The sequence below is a fragment of the Hypanus sabinus genome, chromosome 9 (assembly GCF_030144855.1).
Source record: "Hypanus sabinus isolate sHypSab1 chromosome 9, sHypSab1.hap1, whole genome shotgun sequence".
NCBI classification, from domain to species: Eukaryota; Metazoa; Chordata; class Chondrichthyes; order Myliobatiformes; family Dasyatidae; genus Hypanus; species Hypanus sabinus.
Window position 1 is genome coordinate 18,653,334 of NC_082714.1, and position 22,350 is coordinate 18,675,683.

The 22,350-nt window shown below is 40.6% G+C and overlaps 1 protein-coding gene across 7 annotated transcripts in view; it reads right to left on the minus strand.

Annotated features, from left to right (window-relative positions):
• usp7 (ubiquitin specific peptidase 7 (herpes virus-associated)) overlaps nucleotides 1–22,350 on the minus strand; it is a 74,090-nt gene that overhangs the window by 46,856 nt on the left and 4,884 nt on the right. For 6 of the 7 annotated variants that reach the window (XM_059979169.1, XM_059979175.1, XM_059979172.1 and 3 more), the window contains one exon: nucleotides 5,662–5,766. In XM_059979169.1, the coding sequence (XP_059835152.1) occupies nucleotides 5,662–5,766 (105 nt within the window). Of the gene's footprint in view, nucleotides 1–5,661; nucleotides 5,767–10,168; nucleotides 10,270–22,350 lie in introns of all 7 variants that reach the window. The other variant, XM_059979173.1, reaches the window with a different exon arrangement.

Consider the following 22,350-nt stretch of genomic DNA (forward strand, 5'->3'; position numbering starts at 1 on the left):
CTGTGTGTAGCACATCGCTACATTGGTGTCCCCGATGGTCCAAATGGGATTTGGACCAAAGATGACCGACTCTTCATCTGTTCACGCAGTTTCACTAAAACTGCTGACTTTCTGGACGCTGCGACCATGTGTGTGGTTTAACCAAGCAGAAGCCCAGTTCAAGATTCAGCAGATATCCTCTGATTCCATGTGTTACTACCACGTGGTGAGTGCCCTTGACCAGGAGACGGCCGCCCAGGTAGCGGATTTCATACAGTCACCCCTGGAAGGAGGCAAATATGAAGCATTCAAGGAGCTGCTCATTGGGACCCTTGGCCTCTCACGGCATGAGCGGGGTGCCCACCTGCTTCACCTGGACCGTTTGGGAGACAGACTACAGTCAGCATTGATGAACGAGATGCTGTCCCTGGCTGATGGACACAAGCCCTGCCTCATGTTCGAGCAAGTGTTCCTGGAGCGACTGCCCGAGGACATACATCTTGCTGCTGGCCGACACAGATTTCAGCGACCCCTGGAAGGAGGCGCTCCGGGCAGATGTGCAGTGGAAAGCCAAGAGGGAGAGCGTGGCATCCGTTCGTCAGATTACCAGGCCACGTGCCCAACAACAGACCAGACCAGGCCCGGCAGGGGGAGCGCACACAACACAGAGGCAGGAGTGAGGAGGCCACTGAACAGTGGTGTTTCTACCACCAGCGGTGGGGCACAAAAGCCCGCTGTTGTCGCCCGCCCTGCAAGGGCCAGGGCCAGCTGCCGCTAATGACTTTGGCGGCTGGCCACCAGGACAGCCTCTTGTACGTCTGGGGCAAACAGTCGGGACACCGCTTCTTGGTCGACACCAGAGCGGAGATCAGCGTCTTGCCCCCGACGGGGTACAACACCCGCAACAGGAAGCCAGGACCCACCCTGAGGGCCGCAAACGGCAGCACAATACAGACCTACGGCACTCGCACAATGCAGCTGCAATTCGGCGCCAGCCGGTTCACATGGGACTTCACACTGGCTGCCGTGGTCCAACCACTCCTGGGGGGCGGACTTCTTGCGAGCTCACAGCCTGCTGGTCGACTTGCAAGGGAAAAGACTGGTACATGCCGAGACTTTCCAGACATTCTCCCTGGGTGAAGCCAAGTTGCCGGCCCAACACCTGGTCTCCATCACGCTGTCAGACAATGAATTCACCAGAATCCTGGCAGACTTTCCATCGATTCTGGCACCGCAGTTCACGGCAGCCATGCCCAGACACGGGGTACAGCACCACATAATGACCCAGGGATCACCCCTCCATGCCCGCGCACGGAGGCCCCCCCCCCCCCGGAAAAGCTCCGCCTGGCAAAGGAGTTCAAGAGGATAGAGGAATTGGGGATCGTATGGAGATCCGACAGCCCATGGGCCTCCCCCCTGCACATGGTGCCCAAAGCAGCCGGGGGATGGAGACTACCGCAGACTGAACGAGGCTACAACACCGGACCGCTACCCCGTGCCGCACATACAGGACTTTGCAGCAAACCTGTATGGGGCAAGAATCTTTTCTTCCCCAAGACCTTTGAGATGATATTCTGCACCAAGAACACAATTCAGATCAGAAAAGAGGAAAAAAAAATTTCTCCTGCCCTAGTTGGTTCTTGGATTAGGATGACAAGTTTTCAACCCAAGATGTCATGCACAATAACTTTAAAAGCACTTAGGGCAATTTTCCGCATCCTCTTCTAAAATCCCAGTGTTAACAGTAATTGAGCTACCTCAGTCCAGTGTAACATGCTTGGTTCACACCCAAATTTTATCAAATATATTAAGTAATATAGCTCTTTGATATTTGCACTCAGCATTATGACCACTGATTTATTTTAGGACATCAAATAATATCCAAACTATTTATATTGTAGCATAGATTTTCCAATTTTAATGAAATTTCATGGTCAAACTGTTTGAAACAGTTCAAGTGTATAAATGCCAGATGTTGTTTACAGGGATTTCCATGTTGGTGGGGGGAGGGTAGAGGGAGAAAAGGAAAAAGGAGCAGACAAGAAAAGGAAACTGCAGAGCAGCTTCATTCAGTCTAGGAATATACCTAGAATTCAGACGAGGCACTCTATGCAGCAAGGGAAGGGGGAGTGAGTGAGGAACAACTAATCTTTCAGGTAAAAGATCAAAACCCTAGTTCTTGAATGCTGCTATAGACTAGTGAGCTCATTCTTTTTTTTAGATTTCCAGCATCTTCCCTCTACCAGGAATTGAAGATACAGTAAGTTTTGGAACAGTTTCCTCCCTCTGAAGTCAGATTTCTGATGGACCCATGCATAAATAATTTATTTTCTTATTGTACAAGGCATTTATTTTATTATGCCTTGTACTGAATTGCTGCCACAAAACAAATTTGATAGCATACAGCCAGTTAAGTGCCATGGTTATCCAAGAAACCCAAATCTTCGGGAGGCAGTTTGAAGTGTGACGATGCAATACACTTAGTAAGAATGTTTAAGGTGCAACAAACCTCAAACTGATTCAGGGCAAAACACTGCTAATCTGCTATCACCTATCAACTCTAAAAACACTAATAGGCAAATTTTATGCTGTAACGTCTCAGTGCAAGAATGACTGCTCAGCAAATGCTAACTCCCCAGAATAAGTTGAGATTTGTGATTAATTTTTGGGAGACTGCATGCAACATGAACAGCTGAAGCATTTCTCATTACCTAGCACAATACATCACCATTTCAACTCAATTCTGTCTGAGCTAAACTTGCACTCAGTACTAGAATTTTAAGTTATCCTGCACTATAACTGGAAATACTGGCATATTAAATAAAGAATATTCGCGTCTTATCTAACATTCCTGCAGTTTGGCACAGCCTAAACACTAAAAGGCATGAGTCTGGCAAAGACTTGTGTTTTACAAGTTCAGTTGAAGCTCACCTTACTTCAGTGCTTCTGAGTTGAAATTAAGAAATGTGAGATCAGGAAAAATAAAAATATCTTAAATCTTTACACTTAAGTTACATTTGCAGTCATTTTTCACTACAAGTTAAAATATGCATTCATTAGCAAAACAAATTAAACATTTTAAAAGTTGATGTACAATGGACATACACAATTGGTAGCACATTGGCAAATTGCTTGATGTGGCCATGCACATTACTTATTTGTATGCACAACTTGAATGAATGAGGAAGAACTGAGAAATCTCTCAAGATGTGCATCAAGTGGGGGAAAAAATTCTGTGACCAGTATTTTTTAAAAAATCAGAGAGCATCTACCCCATGGGGAGGCATCTTGCCAGAAGTGTGCAATTCTCAATCTTCCATTTAGTTGTGTAAATATATAACGCATAAGTGTTCATTCATGGAATGTCCTTAAGAAATATTTACCCAAGTATAAACCAACAGTATTATCTGTATGTTAGCCTTTAAAACTTCACAATGGGATAACAGGGAACCCAAAATCATTGTAATTACAAATGTACAACCAGATACAGCAAGGATACAATGCCTAATCAGATGCAACTATTTTGAATTCCTATTGTTTAAAATTGGTGGCATGTCATCAAGTATGTTCTCCAGAAAGATTTTACTACAAAATTCAAAGGGGAAATCATTTCAAATATTAAATATAATCACCCTGCCTACATTTCTTTATATGAAAAATATCTCACTCACTGCACTAGTTTCAATGCCTTTAGTATTACAATCCAGCAGGTTACACAAATGTAAATGAGTTTTTAAAGTTATACACTGATTACAGAGCATGTTTGTGGTCTGCTGCTATAGCCCATCCACTTTAAGGTTCAACCTTTTTGTGTATTCAGAGAAGCTCTTCTGCACATCACTCTTGTAATGTGTGGTTACTTGAGACAGCGTCACCTTGAACTAGTCTGGCCATTTTGCTCTGGCACGCCATTAACATAGACTTTTCGACCACAGAACTGCCATTCACCAGATTTTTCTTGGTTTCCCCACCCCCAATCCTCTGTAAACTCTGAGCTTGTGCATGAAAATCTGAGGAGATCAGCAATATCTGAGAAACTTAAACTACCCAACTCTCACTAACAGTCACTCCAAAATCAAAATTCTTTATATCATGCTTCTTCCCCATTCTGATATTTGGACTGAACAACTGAACATCTTAACCACGTCTGCTTGCTTTCATTCATTGAGTTGCTGCCACATGATTGGCTGATTAGACATGTGCATTGCAAGATGGTGTACAGGTGCACCTAGTAAAGTGGCCACTGAGTGTACCGTACACAACACGAGGACATTGGTGGAAGACCAAGTCAATTACAGGACTGGCACCATTAGGTGAAACTGTTTTTGAATAACTGCCAACACACTTTCCCCTGTCAAATAACAGATTGGGGGGGGGGGGGGGGAAGAGTGGGATTGTGAAAAGAGACAAGGGAAGAGGAGCAACTGAAATGAGGGAAGTTGACGGTGATTGAATGAAACAGTATCTTCAGTTTCACTAATACAAAGAAACAGTATTATGCGTTTTGGTCACTTAAACCTGCTCTACCATTCAATACATGCTCAATCATCCAAATTCAATACCTTATTCCTGCCTTCTCCCTAATTATATTAATCTGTAACTATCTGAACTACTTGTAATTTTCCTTTCAATAAACCTATTCTACTTTGGTCTCCACACTTTGGTTGAAGAAATTCTTTCTCATCTGTCCTAAATGAATTACCTTAGGCTGTGACCAACAGTTGGGGATTTCCTCATCTTGACCATATGCCACCCAATCTGCAATAGGATCTTGCAAACGTCAATGAAATCAACTCTCATTCTTGCAAAGACCAACAGAAGTATGCCTCACTATTCCAATTCTCTCTATCGATCCCACCATCCCAATAATCAGTCTTGGCAGCACTCACTCCATTGCAACACCCTTCCCCAGATAGGGAGGCCAGAATGGTAAACAGCCAGAGATGTGGTCTTATCAAAGTCCACACTACTCCAATTGGACATTGCTACTGCTCAACTAAAATCTTGTTGCAATGAGGGCCACATACCCTATCTTTGTAGCTACCTGTGGCACTGTATATTGACCTGCACCAACTGGTCAAAAAAAGGACATTCTGGTCTAAATGCGCCATTCTACCTAATCAATTTCATTCAGACAGCACTCTGCCTTCTTGTTTATAAATTCAGAGATGATTTCACACTTAGCTTTCATGCACATGGCCACTCACTCAGCCTGTCCAATTCACTGGATTTTTGCTGCATCTTCTCCACAGCTCATACTCATTCACTGCGTTATGTCGTGTTGCAGTACAATAAATTCAAGTCAAAGGAAAACATCACAGCAAGATAAGAATAATGAATAATTTGATAGGACAGTGATTTCAAAGTGCATAGTTGAGGGCGATGTAAGTGAGAAGAGCAGGAAATACAAGAGAGAGAACATTTATGCAGCTGCCTAAATATCCTTAACCACAGTAGACACAAATAATTTCAATTACAGCAGCTATCATATTCCAAAAAGCAAATATATAACTAACCAACCATCAATACATTGTTTCAGACATGCTAGAATAAATTTCCGGAAACTTTGTTAAATGTTGGTTGCATGCCAAAAGATTTCAGTCAAAACTGAACATTTAGGAGTCAGCGGAATTAAAACATTCAGTTGTCAATTTTAAAGCAATTATAAAAACAAAACATTACCATCCTCCATGTCTTCCTCTGTATTGTTGTGTCCATCTGCCATTGCTACATTACCATTGATGACTGGGTTAGGGGTAATTCGTGGAGGATCATCTGCATCCCCAGCTAAAAAAAATTTAAACACATTAATGCTACAGTCACCATATGTATCTTTAGACAAAAATATATTTTGAATATCCTAAAAATATCAGACAAACTTAACCATGTCTAACAGTCATCATTTAGTGGCTACACTAAACCATTTTTAAGACATGATTAACATACAGATATGAATTAGAAACAAAACATTCTTTAAGGCATCGAACAAGAGGCAAATCAAAACATTTTCAGCATTTTGTTAACGAGGCATTTTATAAAATTAAGAGGATAATCATGCTCAGAGCAGAATAAACAGCAAAGTAGGCAATGAGCAATAGCATCACAATATTGATTTTGTTTTTCGTCTGTGTTATTTAGATCGGTATTAAAGTGGGCAGGTCTGGTTGGATGACAAGCAGTATAGCAGCGATCCTACTAGAAAGGCTTACAAAATAAATTATTTCTACTATTGTGCCAGAGCTAAATGAACTTAATTTGCTCTATCTGTGATCTACTGTGATCCCATTAGCAGACTAAGAGATAATCTTCAGAATAAACTGGCACACTCACAGGAACATTGTCTATAGTAAAAGCAACAAATGTATGTCAGTTTGTGTCTTAAAGCAGAAAACAGTTCATATGCCAGTTCAGTGGACCCCTGGCAGAGTATAAACATCAAGCCTCTCCTTCCAAAGATGTTCCTTAACATGCTGAATGTTTTAAGAATTAATGGCCCTCCCCACCCCCCGATTATTCTTGGGCAATTATCACCTACAAAAATTGGGCAGAATATCTATAATCATCCATGGCAGGCTCATGGGACTCAGTGGTTCTCTCCATTTTGGCCTCCAGTGCTTTGTGGCAGAAGGAACTTGAAGGTACAGTAATGTGGCCATTTCCCCTAAACACAAGGTGGCACAGGGCAGAGCTCTGTCAACTAAAGTTTAAATTTAGTAGTTTAAAATGTGGCTGAATTAAATCATTGTCTCTGAATTTTAAAAAAGCTGAAGAATGCACTCAAAAATCGAAGTAGCACTGTAATCCCAAGAGAAAACAAGGTTTAAGGAATTCCTTGGATTCGAGGAACACTCAGTTTTAAATTGGTTATAAAGTTCTGGAATTATTTCCAAAATGCAGAACTAGAGGTTGCTTGCACTTCAACAGCCAAATGGCAACAGTTTAAAACAGAACTATCTGTAATATCTAACACATACTAACCCAACATTCTGTAATAATAGGTATCAGAATCTTATCTAGAAAGCATGCCTGGACCGTGATATACTTCCCACTTGCCCACTGACAATCACAGACACACCTCTAACATCATTTATAAATTTGCAAATTTTGCTGTTGTTAAGAGCTCACTCAGAGGGCACAGGCCATTCAGGAGTGAAACAGATTGGGCTGAGTGGTGTTGCAACAACCACCTCCTCCTACTAAACATTGGCAAGATCAAGAAATTGATTGTGAACATTAGGAAGGAATCAGAAAAACACACACCAGTGAGGGCTCAGCAGTAAAAAGGGTGAGCAGATTCAAATTCTTAGATGTCAGTATCAAGCCAAGTTTATTGTCATTTTGACCATAAACTGCTGGTACAGTACACCGCAAAAATGAAAACAACTTTCCTCCAGGACCCTGGTGCTACATGAAACAACACAAAACTACACTAGACTACAGACCTGCATGGGACTACATAAAGTGCACAAAACAGTGCAGGGTAGTACAATAATTAATAAATATTAATAAATATCTTGAAGGAGGTGGGGAAAGAGAAATCTGTACTAGGCTCTACACATCAAAGCAATCACAAAGAAGGCAAGTCATCTGTTGTATTTCATTAGCAGTTTAAGGAGGGTATGTCAACAAAAGAATCTTGCAAATTTCCAATGTACAGGAGGCTGTTGAGAGTTGTAGACTAAGCCAGCTCTATCAAGCACAACCCTCCCCATCACTGAGAACATCTTCCAGAGATGGTGCCTTAAAATAACATCCTTCATTAAGGACCTTCACCATCCAAGACATGCCTTATTGTCCTACCATCAAGGTGGTGGCATAGGAGCCTTAAGATGTACTCAATGATTTAGGTACAGCTTCATGCCAGATTTCTGGACAGTCCAAGAACACGACTTATTATTCCTTTTCTTGCACTATTTTGAAATTTATAGTAACTTTGTCTCAGCACTGTGCTGCTGCAAAGTAATGAATTTTACGTCATATAATAGTGATAATAAACCTGGTTCTGATTCAAATGAGTGCTGCTACACAGCACCTTGACAGCAACCTTGACTTCCTAACCAAGAGACCACAACGTGTGGATTGGAAATAACATTTTCACTTTGTACAGAATCAATACTCACACACATCAAGAATATGTGCTTAGCTCACTGCTCTACTCCCTCTACTGTGTGACTAGGCACCACCCAAAAATTCGTCGACTATACAACCATTGTTGGCAGAATTTCAGATGGTGACGAGAGCATACAGGAGCGAGATATATCAGCTAGTTGGTGTCACAGTAACAACTTCACACTCAATATCAGTGAGATCAAAGAACCAATTGTGGACTTCAGGAAGGGTTTAAAAAAAAGAGAACACACGCAAGTCCTCAATCAGGGTGTCAATCTCTGAGGACCTAACCTGGACCCAACATTTCAATGCAACTACGAAGGCAGCATGATGGTGGCTATAATTCATTAGGAATTTGGGGAGATTTGGTAAGTCACCAAAAACACTTGGAAATTTCTCTAGATTCAGCAGCATGGTTTCGTGCTTGGTAGGTCACATCTAACCAATCTTATAGTTTTGAGGACATTACCAGGAAATTGGATGAAGGCAAGGTAGATATTGTCTACATGGACTTTAGTAAGGCATCTGACAAGGTTCCACATGGGAGATGAGGTAGTAAATTGAATTATAAACACTGGTTTTATGGGAGAAGCCAGTGGTAGTAGAGGACACAAAATACACTGCAGATGCTGTGGTCAAATCAACATGTACAAACAAGCTGGATGAACTCAGCAGGTTGGGCAGCATCTGTTGAAATAAGCAGTGACGTTTCGGGCTGAGACCCTTCATCAGGACTGAAGGAGGGGACAGGGGCCCCATAAAGAAGGTGGGGGGAGGGTGGAAAACCAATCAGAGGAAAGATCAAGGGGTGGGGGAGAGGAAGCAGGGAGGGGATAGGCAGGAGAGGTGAAGAAGTAATCTAAGGGGAAAGCACTGAGTAGTAGAAGGAGGCAGAATCATGAGAGAGGTGATAGGCAGCTAGAGGAGGAGACAGAGTGAAAGTGGGATGGGGGAGAGGGAGGGAGTAGAGGGCTGCCTCTCTGACTGGAGACCTGTGACTAGTGGTGTGCAGCAGGGATCGGTGCCGAATCCTTTGTTGTGTGTTGTCTATATCAACGATCTGGATGATGTGGTTAACTGGATCAGCAAATCTGCAGATGACACCACAATCGGGGACGTAGTGGACAGTGAGGAAGGTTTTCATGGGTTGCAGAGGGATCTGCATCAGCTGTACAAATGGACTGAAAAATGGCAGATGGAATTAAATGCAGACCAGTGCGAGGTTAGGACCAACTAGAGTAGGTCTTATGGTAGGGCACATAATTCATTGAAAATTACATCACAAGTAGAATACTGAGTACGGAAGATGGGATGATATGTTGAAGTTGCACAAGATACTGGTGAGGCCCAATTTGGAGTATTGTGTGCAGTATTGGTCACCTACTGTATCTACAGGAAAGATGGAAATAAGGTTGAAAGAGTACGGAGAAAATTTACAAAGATGTTGCTGGGTCTGGAGGACCCAAGGAAAGATTGAGTAGGTTTGAACTATATCCTTTAGAACATACAAGATTGCAAGGGGATTTGATAGAGATATAATAAATTATGAGGTGTATGGATAGGGTACATGCAAACAGGCTTTTTCCACTGAGGTTGTGTGGGACTACAGCCAGAGGTCATAGGTTAAAGTGAAAGGTGAGAAGTTTATGGGAAACATGAGGTCAATCCTCTTCACTCAGAGGACCACGAGTGTGGAATGAGCTGCCAGCATAAGTGGTGTATGTGAGCCTGATTTCAATATTTTAGAGAAGCTTGGATAGTAGGGATACGGAGGGCTATGATCCTGGTGCAGGTCAATGGGAGCAGGCAGTTTAAAAGGCTTCGTCGTGGACTAAATGGGCCAAAGAGCCTGTTTCTGTGCAGTACTTCTCTTTCACTATGTACTGTGGAGAGCATTCTATCTGGCTGATATGGGGAAAGGTGGGGAGTGGGGGGGGGTGGGGAACTACTGTGCACACTCAAAATAAGTTGCAGAGTTGTCAACTAAGGCTGATTTATACTTGTGTGTCGCATCTACTCCAAAGGTATCGTGTACCCTGCGCCATAGGGTGACGTGCACCTCTCCAGAAAAGTTACTCACACGTCGCGGAGACGCAGACCGCAACAACTGTGATCGGTCTGCTTGGTAGCATCGCATTTCCTCCTACGTATTTCCGGTTGCTTCTCCGCCATGTTTGTAGGCTGTGCGTACACAGATAAGAAATAGATGAACCAAATTGTCAAAACTACCTGGCAACATGCAAAAATGTTTGAAATGCATTTCCTCGTCTATGTCTCTCATGAAGAAACTCAACACAGTGGCATAGAAACCCCACCGCCAACTAGTGTTTTGGCGCACCCCAACGCATGCTCGTTACAGCACAGTGTGACACAGAAGTGAAAATCTGGGCTACGGTGCAGCCCGTACGCACCAGTATAAATCAGCCATTAGTCAGCTCCATCATCCTCTAATATCCAGGATATCTTCAAGGACTGAAGCCTCAAAAAAAAGGCAGTATCCATCATTACCCAGGACATGCCCTCTTGTCATTGCTACCATCAGGAAGGAGGTATAGGAGCCTGAAGGCACACACAAAAATTCAGGAACAGCTTCTTTCTCTTCTTGATTGTGATTTCAGAGCAAAGCATCACAGAGACAATCTGGCCTTTGTGTAAACATATAAAATATATATCCAAAACCCAAACAGCCATACAAAATTCTCACCTCCACTGTATGGAAACAGAAGCAAGCACACAGTAAACCCCAGAGCGCACCACCTACAATTTCCATTCCAGGTCACACAAGATGCTGGCTTGTAAAAATATTGTTCTATCGTTATAGCCCCTAAATTCATAACATTGGCAAGGACTGCAGTGCATAAGTGTATCCATTCTCTTTAAGTGTTATTCAGGACACACACCATTATTGGCCTTAGCAGTGATGTTCACAACCTAAATGCAAATATAAACCTATTAATGCATTTAAAATACAGTGAGAAGACTACTGAAGTCCTTTCAACCTCCTCTTCCATTTACCATTGTGGCTGAACGACCAACTTCCACATCACATTTCTCTAGGCTTTAAATCCCTTTGCTTCAAGTATCTGAATATTCCTGAGGTAGATAGAAAAAGACTCTCCATTACCCTGAAAACTATTGTAAAGACTCACATCCAAATTAATGGGACACCACTTTTTAAAAAACAGTGACTTCACTGCCAGTTTGTACTACAGTGGAAAACATCAAAGCTACATTCACCTTGCCTACATTCTTCAGGAACATGCGTTTCAAACAACTCAGACAGACACAACGCTAGACTGTGCAACCCTTCCTTATAAGGCGTGCAATACATTCCAGCTATTATCTAGTACAAAATAAAGCTGCAACTCAACATACAATATCAACACCTTCCAATGTACTAACATCCTTCCATATTTGTGACTAATATATAGTACAGATGTCATCTCACTAACGTCCAATATAAATGGGAAAAAACTACACATGCCTGTATTCAATACCTCTCAATATATTGTAGCATTTATCATTACAGATTTAATATTCTCCTGCCAGCATAACATCCTCACCAAAAGAATTGTTTCACCATGTAGTGTAACACTACACTTCATTTACATGGCAACATTATAAAAAGTAATCAAAGCCACTTTTCAAAGCCCTTCACAATTTGCATGATAAAAGAATTGCAAGGTGAAAGGTCTGAAGAGCAAATTGCCCAAAACCATTATGTTTACAACCTGTAAGAAAGCAACAATCTGTAGTGAAGAATTGAAAATACTCTACGTATCTGGCTTAAAATGCCCTACTTGATTTGAAAGCTATCTCAAAATTCTTCCAAGTAGGTCCATCACAAAATGTTCAGTCAGACTTTGAACTACAGCAGAGATTCAGTTTACCAAGCTTGTTTGTTTAAATATCATGCCCTAAAGATAACCTTAAGCTCCAACCTTACCCATATGTCCTCTTGTTTTAGACACAATCATGAAAAATTAATTCTTACTATCTACCCATCACACAATTTTGTATCTCTACACTCTTGGTTTCAGAAAAAACGAAATTATTAATTCTTCCTTGTAACTAAGATATTGCAATCCAGTCAAGCTGGTCAATTACCTCTGCAAACCTGAGGGCACTACCCGTCCAGTAAGTGTGGCAACCAAAATTGCAGTGCTTATAGTGTAACTTAACCAATGGTTTATATAGTTGGAAAATTATGTTTGCGTTCTTATATTCTGTATCATAAATGTCAGTAATTTCACTTGTCCTTAACTTTAACTCTTACTCTGGTCTCTAAAATTTCTACATTTAGTTTATTCAGTTATACTGATGAAACTATGATTAATTTTACACTCCAAAATTGGTGAAAAACTGATTTCTCTACTCATGAAAATGAATTCAGTTTAGGATTGGAAGTAATTTTTTCTTCTACTGTCATGCTAGTCATCCAATTGGCTCTGCTCCTTGGTTTAACAAAAACCAAGACTAGAAGCTAACCAACACTTGTCTAAGTAGTGGAAGACATTATAGCAAAAAGATTAAAGTAATGGAAAAATATCTTCATCTGGTGAAACGCAAGAAGATTTGATTTGAAGCTCCTTAATAGGTTTCTATGATTTAGTCTTTCATTTAAAGATTTAAAAACAAGGGCACTGTTATAATTTTTATATTATGCACTTCTAAGAGCCACAAAATATAGGTTCACCATGTATTAAGTACATATGCTATTACAACTGCAAACCAAGCTCAAGATCCCAATTATCTAATGACAGGTTCCAGAGCACAGATGCTAAGAAATTTTATGACCTGCTCCTCGAGCACCGACTCATAGATGAAAGCATTTTTCTTCTAGAGTGCTCAATTCTAGGACTGACACCGAAACAAATCAAATTTCAATTTTTGACAACAGGATGGGTTTCCAGCAGTAAAGATGTCCACAAATACTTTGGTCAAACGTTGCACAAACTCTGTGACGATGGAAAACACACTATGAAAACCGGTTCCGGTAGCTAAGGTCTACAACATTGAGTAAAATTCAAAATCAAGTGATGTCGTCAAATGGTTACCATCTAAGGAAAGGACACAGGTCATGAACATCTGGCAAACAGCTAAGGTAAAAGGTATTGGTAACCAAATACAAACAAATTTAACAGAAGAAATTAACCAGAAGTTTGAGAAAATTATAGCATCCTACTCAGCCGAAAGTAGCATCTTGCATGGGTATGATTTGATATTTCAATACACATTTGAATACATTTGCTAACGACATTTAAGAAATATCTAGACAAATACTTGAATCACCAAAACAAAAAACCTAATCAAAGGATCCAAATGTGGGTAACTAGGATTGGGGTAGATCGTTACAATGGACATGGCTGAAAGGTCCCAATTTTGCCTGTCTATCTGACTCCATGGTAACCTGAAGGAAGTTAAATTAGAAATTGGTTTGCTGCACAGTAAGACTTACAATGTCCCAATCCAATATCTCAACTGACCAAATTAATTTTAAAAACTACAACCTTTTTGTCAGACAACAGATGTCTCTAAAGCCATTAGTCCCTGTACTTACTGAAAATGGAAGTTTATTTTAACTGAGAAAATTTTAACTCCTCCTTGCTTCATTACATTTTGTAGGAAGACATTTATCTTAAACTGTTCAATTTGTCTTACTTCTCAATTAAATCATACTCTGTACTCTGAAATAATGTACTGACATCATAAATGTAAGTTCATTGTCTATTCTTTAACACAGTAACTATCTTGGGAAACCAGTGCAAAACACATAGGCCAAAACAAGTCTATTATTCATTACTTTTGACTCTACTACTGTAACAATACAGATGGAAAATAAACATATTGAAACATCAACCTCAAAGTACTGTTCTATATTTTATTACCTACACTCACTTTTCATTTTGTTGGCCCCTGCTGTTCTCTAAGAGCCTCACACAGCGGTGTGAAATTTCAAGTTCATTATTGTGAAACAAATTTATCCTACATTCTATAATTCACATTCTAAACTGTCTACATTGAGAACAGTTCTTCTGCACTTCACCAACCAGGAACAGTTGAAGACATCAAAAATGAGCATGCTTAGTTATTAAACAGTTGACAAAGTTTTTCTTAAAGCATCCCCACTTTTAAACTGGAAGTTATTACCTTCACAGAAACCTCTCATTTCAAAACAATGTTGTCATAAAACAGCCTAACCGCCTTCAGTATTTGATATATTCAAACATCATTAAATTCTATAATTTAAAAAAATAACTTGCAGGATAACAACATCTATAAGCACAGAACCATTACCAACCTAACGTTTAATATTGTAAAATGCATTAAAACAATTGGCACAACATCAAGGGCAAGCAGTCAATTGGAAATAGTTTTCACTGCTTGACTAGTCTCCCAAGATGATATTCTGCAAATTTACTCTCACACCACTATGGCTACAACATAAAGTTATCCAGACAACTGAAAATGTAAATATTTAGTTTATTCACAATGGGAGGAGGGAAAGAAAAATCTGTGATCCGATGAGTCTTCCGCGATTCTTGATGGCATTGTTCTTGGACATGAAGTGCTATGAGTATTCTACTGAATCTGAATCATGCCATGTAAAAGAAAAAGCCACATGCTCATCTGGCATTTGATGGCATTTCTAACATACCAGCTGGTTCAACTCATCTAACTCAGAAGACTTAATAATTATTAATTTTACAAATAATTACATAATTTGACAGCCATAATAAAAGGAAATGTGTACAAAGAGGCTTGCAGAAGATTTTTTTTTACAGTAGCTATGAGAATCAAGCCAAGTGAAACAAAGATTATGCTCAGGTTTTCACAATCTGCAAAGGGAATGTGTTTCCAATTATGACAATGCATATTGCAAGAGGAGAGACCCAAAAAGAATGGTTTCAATCGTGACAATACCACTTTTTAGCTTGAAAGACAACTTCCAACAATTCAATTATTGCCAGATTGGTACTCAAAATTATCATCTTGGAATCCATTTCTTATGGACCTAAACAAGATTCCTCAGTAATATTTCATGTCTCATTTACATATACCGAGTAACCAAAGTACACAGAACAAAAACACTTCCAACAAGATTTACAAAACCATTTCCACCATAGTTAATGTAAATCCCAACAAATGACCACATTATAAAGTAGTTCCTTCAGAAAGGCTCAAAAAGAGCCTGTGCTTGCCAGAATGCAGTTTTATTTTATTTAGAGATACAGTGAAACAGGGCCTTCTGAGTCACACCACCCAGCAACCCATCGATTTAATCCTAGCCTAATCTTGGGACAATTTACAATGATCACTTAACCTACTAACCGGTACATCTTTGGATTGTGGAAAGAAACCAGAGCACCTGGGGGAAACCCACACAAGGAAGAATGTACAACATGCTTACAGAGGACGCTGAAATTGAACTCCCACTGAGCTGTAATAGTGTTGCACTAACCTCTAAGCTACCATGGATGATACCTGATGCAACATTATATTCAGACTGGTTACCTACCTACCTATTTATGCGGATTTAAGACCAGCATACTAATACATATATCCCATATCAACAACTTGATGCAAAATACACAGATGAGGATTCAAGACATTATGACAATTAGCATTATACAAACTAAGCTCAATAGAATTTGCACCACTAGTAATTTAAGAATATTTCTCTACAGCAAAACATTTGGATATGACATAATGCAGAAAGTTGAGCCTTCACAAAACCCACATTAAGTGTGGCTTACTAAGTGATCATACAGAGACTATAAAAAGGACACAAGTGTTCACCATCCAAGATAAGAAATTTCAGAATTGTCCTGTGAAAATCAAGTGACCAGAAACACTAATATGAAGGAATGAGGAATCCACACCAATTTCTCCTATAGTTAAAAGTCATGACAAATTTTTATTTGACAATTTTTTTTGAAAACCTGTAGCATTAACTTGGAAACTATCCTCCCCATCACAATCCAATAAACAAACAATCTCTGTAACTGAAACAAACTGCAACAACTGTAGAAACATCTATGGTAGCCATCTTACTGACACTTCAAACTGCTCTTGCGGAGCTAAAGTTCTACAATTTATACCATCATGCACTGTTAATCAAGTCCAAGAAAAAGATAGCTATATCAGTTTGAGACTTAATTTTTTGAAAAAAGAGCCTTAACAATGCAAATCCATTCTGCAATCAGAAATATGAATAATACAATTCATATATGATTGGCAAATGATAGTTAAAACTAGCATCTATAGTTAAAATGAAACAGTTATTCTGCCTTATACTAGCAGTTCAATTCACAAGTCGTATTTTCATAAAACAGATAAAACGGGTTTTGTAATTAGTGATCATGTTGTAAAATCGCAGTAACATTTACTATACATTTGATACAGGATGTCCTATAACATTAAGATCCAAAAAAATGCTCTGGTCAAGTATTAAAATAATTACAAGCTCTCAAGAGTAGGACCAAGCTGTCTTTTTATTTGCAACAAATCCACTAATACTCTCTGCACTTTATTCTGAGTTCTACTACCCAATCCAAGTATGGACCAGTCAGGAATTGCCTTAAAGTACCATCAAATGGTTGGTTTCAGTAAGCCAATGCCAATCCCATAGCCAAAATTAATCTACTTTCAAATGCCATTATAGTCACTCTACTTTTGTTTTGCTCTTTCTCTCCCCGAACACCTCAGGTCTGTTTCATTCCCTGTCACAAGAGAACATACTGAAAGCTTAGTAGTACCAGGCAACATGGCCATTATATTCTGAAGTGCTTATTTCTGTGACATTCACATTGTTTCAGTTCCACAACTGAGATCTTGCTGCATCAATTCCATTTAAAACCATTACAATCCAGCCATATCTGTTATTTTGCACTACTGCAGATTCCAAGACATCGAAGATCATGCTTTAGTGCCTCTCAAATTGCTTCCACCTTAATCGGACCCAGTTGGATACATTACCTTCAACTTGCTGCATGTTGTAGTCTTTAAATATGCACTATTTAAAAACTACAGATACATGAAATGCAAAGTGGTAGAAATATGCACAAGTGTTAAGGTAATTAGATGAATCATATACTCAGAACCAGACAATCTAGCTTCAGAAGAGTTAGAAAGTAGCATTAGTAATAATTAGAAGAATAGAACAAAAAGTAAAATAGTGGATATTCACAAGTGAGCAGTATCATTGGTCAAACATTTAAAGCCAGCAAAGCTTTAAAAAACAAAATTTGTCACTTTCAGCTCAGTTACTCTAATCTACACAAATGTGATACTATGTTCCATTAGACAATATCACAAAATTTCAAACTGCTTTTCAACTCAGATGACTTAAATACAGTTAGCCCCCCTTATCCACGAGTTCCACATGTGAGAATTCAACCAACCTCAAATAGAGAAAAGCTGGAAGTGCTCTTCCAGCACTTGTTGTTCAAGCATGTACAGACTTTTTCTTCTTGTCATTATTCCCTAAACAATGCATTATAACAGCTAGTTTACATACCATTTACATTGTATTAGATATTATAAGTAATCTAGAGATGATTTAAAGTATATGAGAGGATGTGCATAGGTTATCGTGGATTGGGATTTTAAAAAATCTGAAATTCTCTGACTGTGTAAGTCAGAACAGGTACATCTGGTATTATTTAGCGTCAGTTAGTCAAACTTTTGTCTTACTATATAGTATATATTTTACCTTTCTATTCATATAAAACATTTAAAAACGTATGTTTCAGCGCCGGACTCAGTAAGTTCCCGAGTTCGATCCAGTGACAGACCCACTTCCCAGTGTGCTCTCCTTCTGTGCCTGGTTGATGTGGAGGATCAAAAACCCAATAATTAAACTACTGCCTTGCTTAGTAATAATTGTAGCTTTCATCGGGGCAGGGCCTTTCACATGCTCCATTATTCTCACTTTATCCTTTAGAATTGTTCCTAACATTGACTGACTGTAGCCTAACACTTTTCCAGTGACTGATGGCGTTTCACCTCTTTCCAATCGTTTTATTATTTCCACTTTATTTTCAAACGTGATTATTTTCATGAACGGAAACACTGCAGATTCAGAGCTCGGTTGCCAGGTCCTAAGGTCCCGTTAAGACAGGTTGAATAAGGGACTTGAGCATCTGCGTTTTTTGGTACTTGCGACGTGTCCCAAAACCAATACCTCGTGGATAAGGAGGGCCGACTGTATAGCTGCCCACAGAAGATTTGAAATACCCAACGTATGCATGGAAATGAAATTGATGAAAATCCACTATAGATATTTCTGGCCCAGCAAAACATGAATATATCTGTTAAGATGTTTAATAAATCTGCCTTTTATAACCTCAAAGAACCAATATTCCTATAACCAGAATAATTTAGAAATCAAGGGCAATTTGCATGAAAAAGTACTTCCATAACAGCTAAATAATCCCTCTATCTGGCCGAGGCACAGCAACAACTCTCTGATACTTCCTCATGATCATGACCCCACTAAGGAGCACCAGGCCATTGTCTCCTATACCATCACCAACCTTATCAGCTCTGGGGATCTCTCACCCACTGCCACCAACCTCATAGTTCCCACACCCTGCACTTCCTGTTTCACCCTCCTACCCAAGATCCATAAATCTGCCTGACCAGGTAGACCTATTGTCTCAGCTTGCTCCTGCCCCACCGAACTCATTTCTGCATACCTTGACACTGTCTTATCCCCCCCGTTCAATATCTTCCCACCTATGTTCGTGACATTTCTCACGCTTTGAAATTTTTCAATGATTTTAAGTTCCCTAGACCCCACCGCCTTATTTTCACCATGGACGTCCAGTCCCTATATACCTCCATCCCCAACCGAGATGGTCCCAAAGCTCTTCGCTTCTTTTTGGATTCCAGACCTAACCAATTCCCTTCTACCACCACTCTCCTCCGTCTAGAGGAATTAGTCTTTACTCTCAGTAATTTCTCCTTTGGCTCCTCCCACTTCCCCCAAACCAAGGGTGTAGCCATGGGCACCCGTATGGGTCCCAGTTATGCCTGCCTTTTCGTTGGCTTTGTGGAACAGTCCACGTTCCAAGTCTATACTGGTATCCGCCTCCCTCTTTTCCTTCGCTACATCGACGACTGCATTGGCGCTGCCTCCTGCACGCATGCTGAGCTCGTTGACTTCGCCTCAACTTTCACCCTGCCCTCAAATTTACCTGGTCCATTTCCGTCACCTCACTCTCCTTTCTTTATCTTTCTGTCTCCAAATCTGGAGACGGCTTATCTACTGATATCTACTATAAGCCTACAGATTCTCATTTACCTGGACTATTCCTCTTCCCACCCTGTCTCTTGCAAAAATGCTTCTCCCTTTTCGAGAGAAGAAATCCGCTTCATACAATTCCTCTGTCTCCGCCGCATCTGCTCTCAGGATGAGGCTTTTCATTCCAGGACGAAGGAGATGTCTTCCTTTTTTAAACAAAGGGGCTTCCCTTCCACCTTCAACTCTGCTCTCAAATGCATCTCTCCCATTTCCCGCACATCTGCCCTCACCCCATCCGCCCGCCACCCCAGCGGGATAGGGTTTCCCTTGTCCTCACCTACCACCCCACCAGCCTCCAGGTCCAACGTATAATTCTCCATAACTTCCGCCACCTCCAACAGGATCCCACTACCCAGCACATCTCCTCCCCCCCCACTTTTCTGCTTTCCGCAGGGATCACTCCCTACGTGACTCCCTTGTCCACTCGTCCCCCCATCCCTTCCCACCGATCTCCCTAAAGGCACTTATGCTTGTAAACGGAACAAGTGCTACACCTGCCCTTACACTTCCTCCCTCACCACCATTCAGGGCCCCAGACAGTCCTAGGTGAGGCAACACTTCACCTGCGAGTCGGCTGGTGGTATACTGCGTCCGGTGCTCCAGGTGTGGCCTTTTATATATTGGCGAGACCCAACGCAGACTGGGAGACCATTTTGCTGAACACCTACGCTCGGTCTGCCAGAGAAAGCAGGATCTCCCAGTGGCCACACATTTTAATTCCATGTCCCATTCCCATTCTGATATGTCTATCCATGGCCTACTCTATTGTCAAAACGAATCCAAACTCAGGTTGGAGGAACAACACCTTATATACCGCCTGGGTAGCCTCCAACCTGATGGCATGAACATTGACTTCTCAAATTTCCGTTAATGCCCCTTCTCCTTACATTCTTACCCCATCCCTGACATATTTAGTTGTTTTTTTTCTCTCTGCCCATTCTCCATCTCCCTTTTGTGCAGGAACCCCCCCCCCTTTCTTTCTCCCGAGGTCTCCCGTTCCATGATCCTTTCCCTTCTCCAGCTCTGCATCACTTTCGCCAATCACCTTTCCAGCTCTTAGCTTCATCCTATCATTTTCCTTTCCCCCCCCCCACTCCTTTCAAATCTTAGTATCTCTCCTTTCAGTCAGTCCTGACGAAGGGTCTCTGCCCGAAATGTCGACAGTGCTTCTCCCTATAGATGCTGCCTGGCTTGCTGTGTTCCACCAGCATTTTATGTGTGTTGTTCGAATTTTCAGCATCTGCAGATTTCCTCCTGTTTGCTAAATAATCTGCTATAGTATTTTTGTCATGGGCTTTTTATTAATAAACAGACATGTTTACTGTGCAATCCAAAAGTCTGCACCTCCAATAATGCAAGTTAGTATTCTGGCATAATAAGTCTCTGGTCTTTTAAAGGAGTACCTAATAAACTGAGGAAGATAATCTTAGCAACAGCAGTCAAGATGAGATAGCAATTAAATTGTAGAACACAGCCCCACTGCTTCCATTTGATGAAATCACCTCTCATTTTGTATGAAATTTCTGAATTTCAGGTGGCTTGACAGGATGGAAGCAGTGAAGATGTTTCTCTTAATTGAAATGATTAAAACAAGAGGTTGTCTCAGAAAGTCAATCCATTCAGAAAATTCCTCTATCCCAGATGGCAAGGAGGATTTCACTGAATTTGCTCAAAACCGAGCAAAGATTTCTGGATTAAGGAAATTCAGGAATGTTGTGGGGAAAGTGGCATAAAAGTCGAAGATGGCATTAGTGAATGGTGCAACAAGCCCTAAGCTAGCTCATACTCTATTTTTAGATAGACTTACAAACCTATGGCTCCATTAATATTGTGAGCACACAGCACAAGTCTTAGCAAGGCAAATCGTTGATGAAAGTCTAATTTACATTTTTAATAAATGCTTTCAATATCACCTCTCATCTTCAAAGAAAATTCCCATGGTATTTTGTATTTTTATTGATTACCTGCTTTGGGCATAAAAACATTACCAGTTGGGCCAAGAACATGACTTTTAAGCACTCCAAGAAGCAATTATATACAGCTTCTTCACTCCCTCTTTTAGAAAGCATTTTGGTTTGAGTATACAAAATGTGCAGTACTGAAAATGCACCAAATTAATTATTTCTTCATTGGTCCTACAATGAAGACACTGCATAACAAAACATTAGAGTCACAGTAAGGCAATCAGCTGCTTAAATTGCATTAAACAAAAATTTCCTTCAACTAGCCCACAGATATTCCAATTGCACACTTATACATCCATCTCTTCCGTGTTTCTATATCAATGTCAAAGACAGTTAAAGGAATCATCCTCAAAACACTCTAATTGCCCACACAAAGTCTAATTGGTTATTGAGAGGTTTGCAGAAACTATGCATCAGTTTGGCCTCATCACCAGTCTGGACAAAACAGAGGCCTTATTTCAAGCTGCACCTGGATCCACTGTTGTCCGGCCTTCCATTACCATTGAAAGCACAAAACTAAGGGGAGCAAAGGAATTTAAATATCTCGGCAGTGTCACCTCTGGTGATGGTTACTTGGAAAAAATCTACATCAGGATTTGCAAGGTTAGTCAGAGCCTGGGCTGCCTGAGTTCATGTGCGCCTTTGCAAGCACAATATCCAGATGTCCACCAAGATCAATTTGTACAAGGCTGTTATCCTAATTAACCTCGTGTGGTTGCAAAATGTGGACCATATTCAAAAGGTAGCTAACTGAAAATGCTGGAGCACTTCCGCACATGCAGCCTGAGATCCATTATGGGCATCTGCTGGCAAGACTGGATTACAAACTTGGAAGTCCACAAAAGGGCAGACTACCAGTATTGAAGCCATAATCCTGAAAGCACAACCTTGTTGGACTGAACAAGCAAGGAGGACTCCAGACTCCCCAAGCACCTGCTCTATGGCCAGTTATCATGGGCAAACAGAAACCATGATAGAACTCTTATGGGG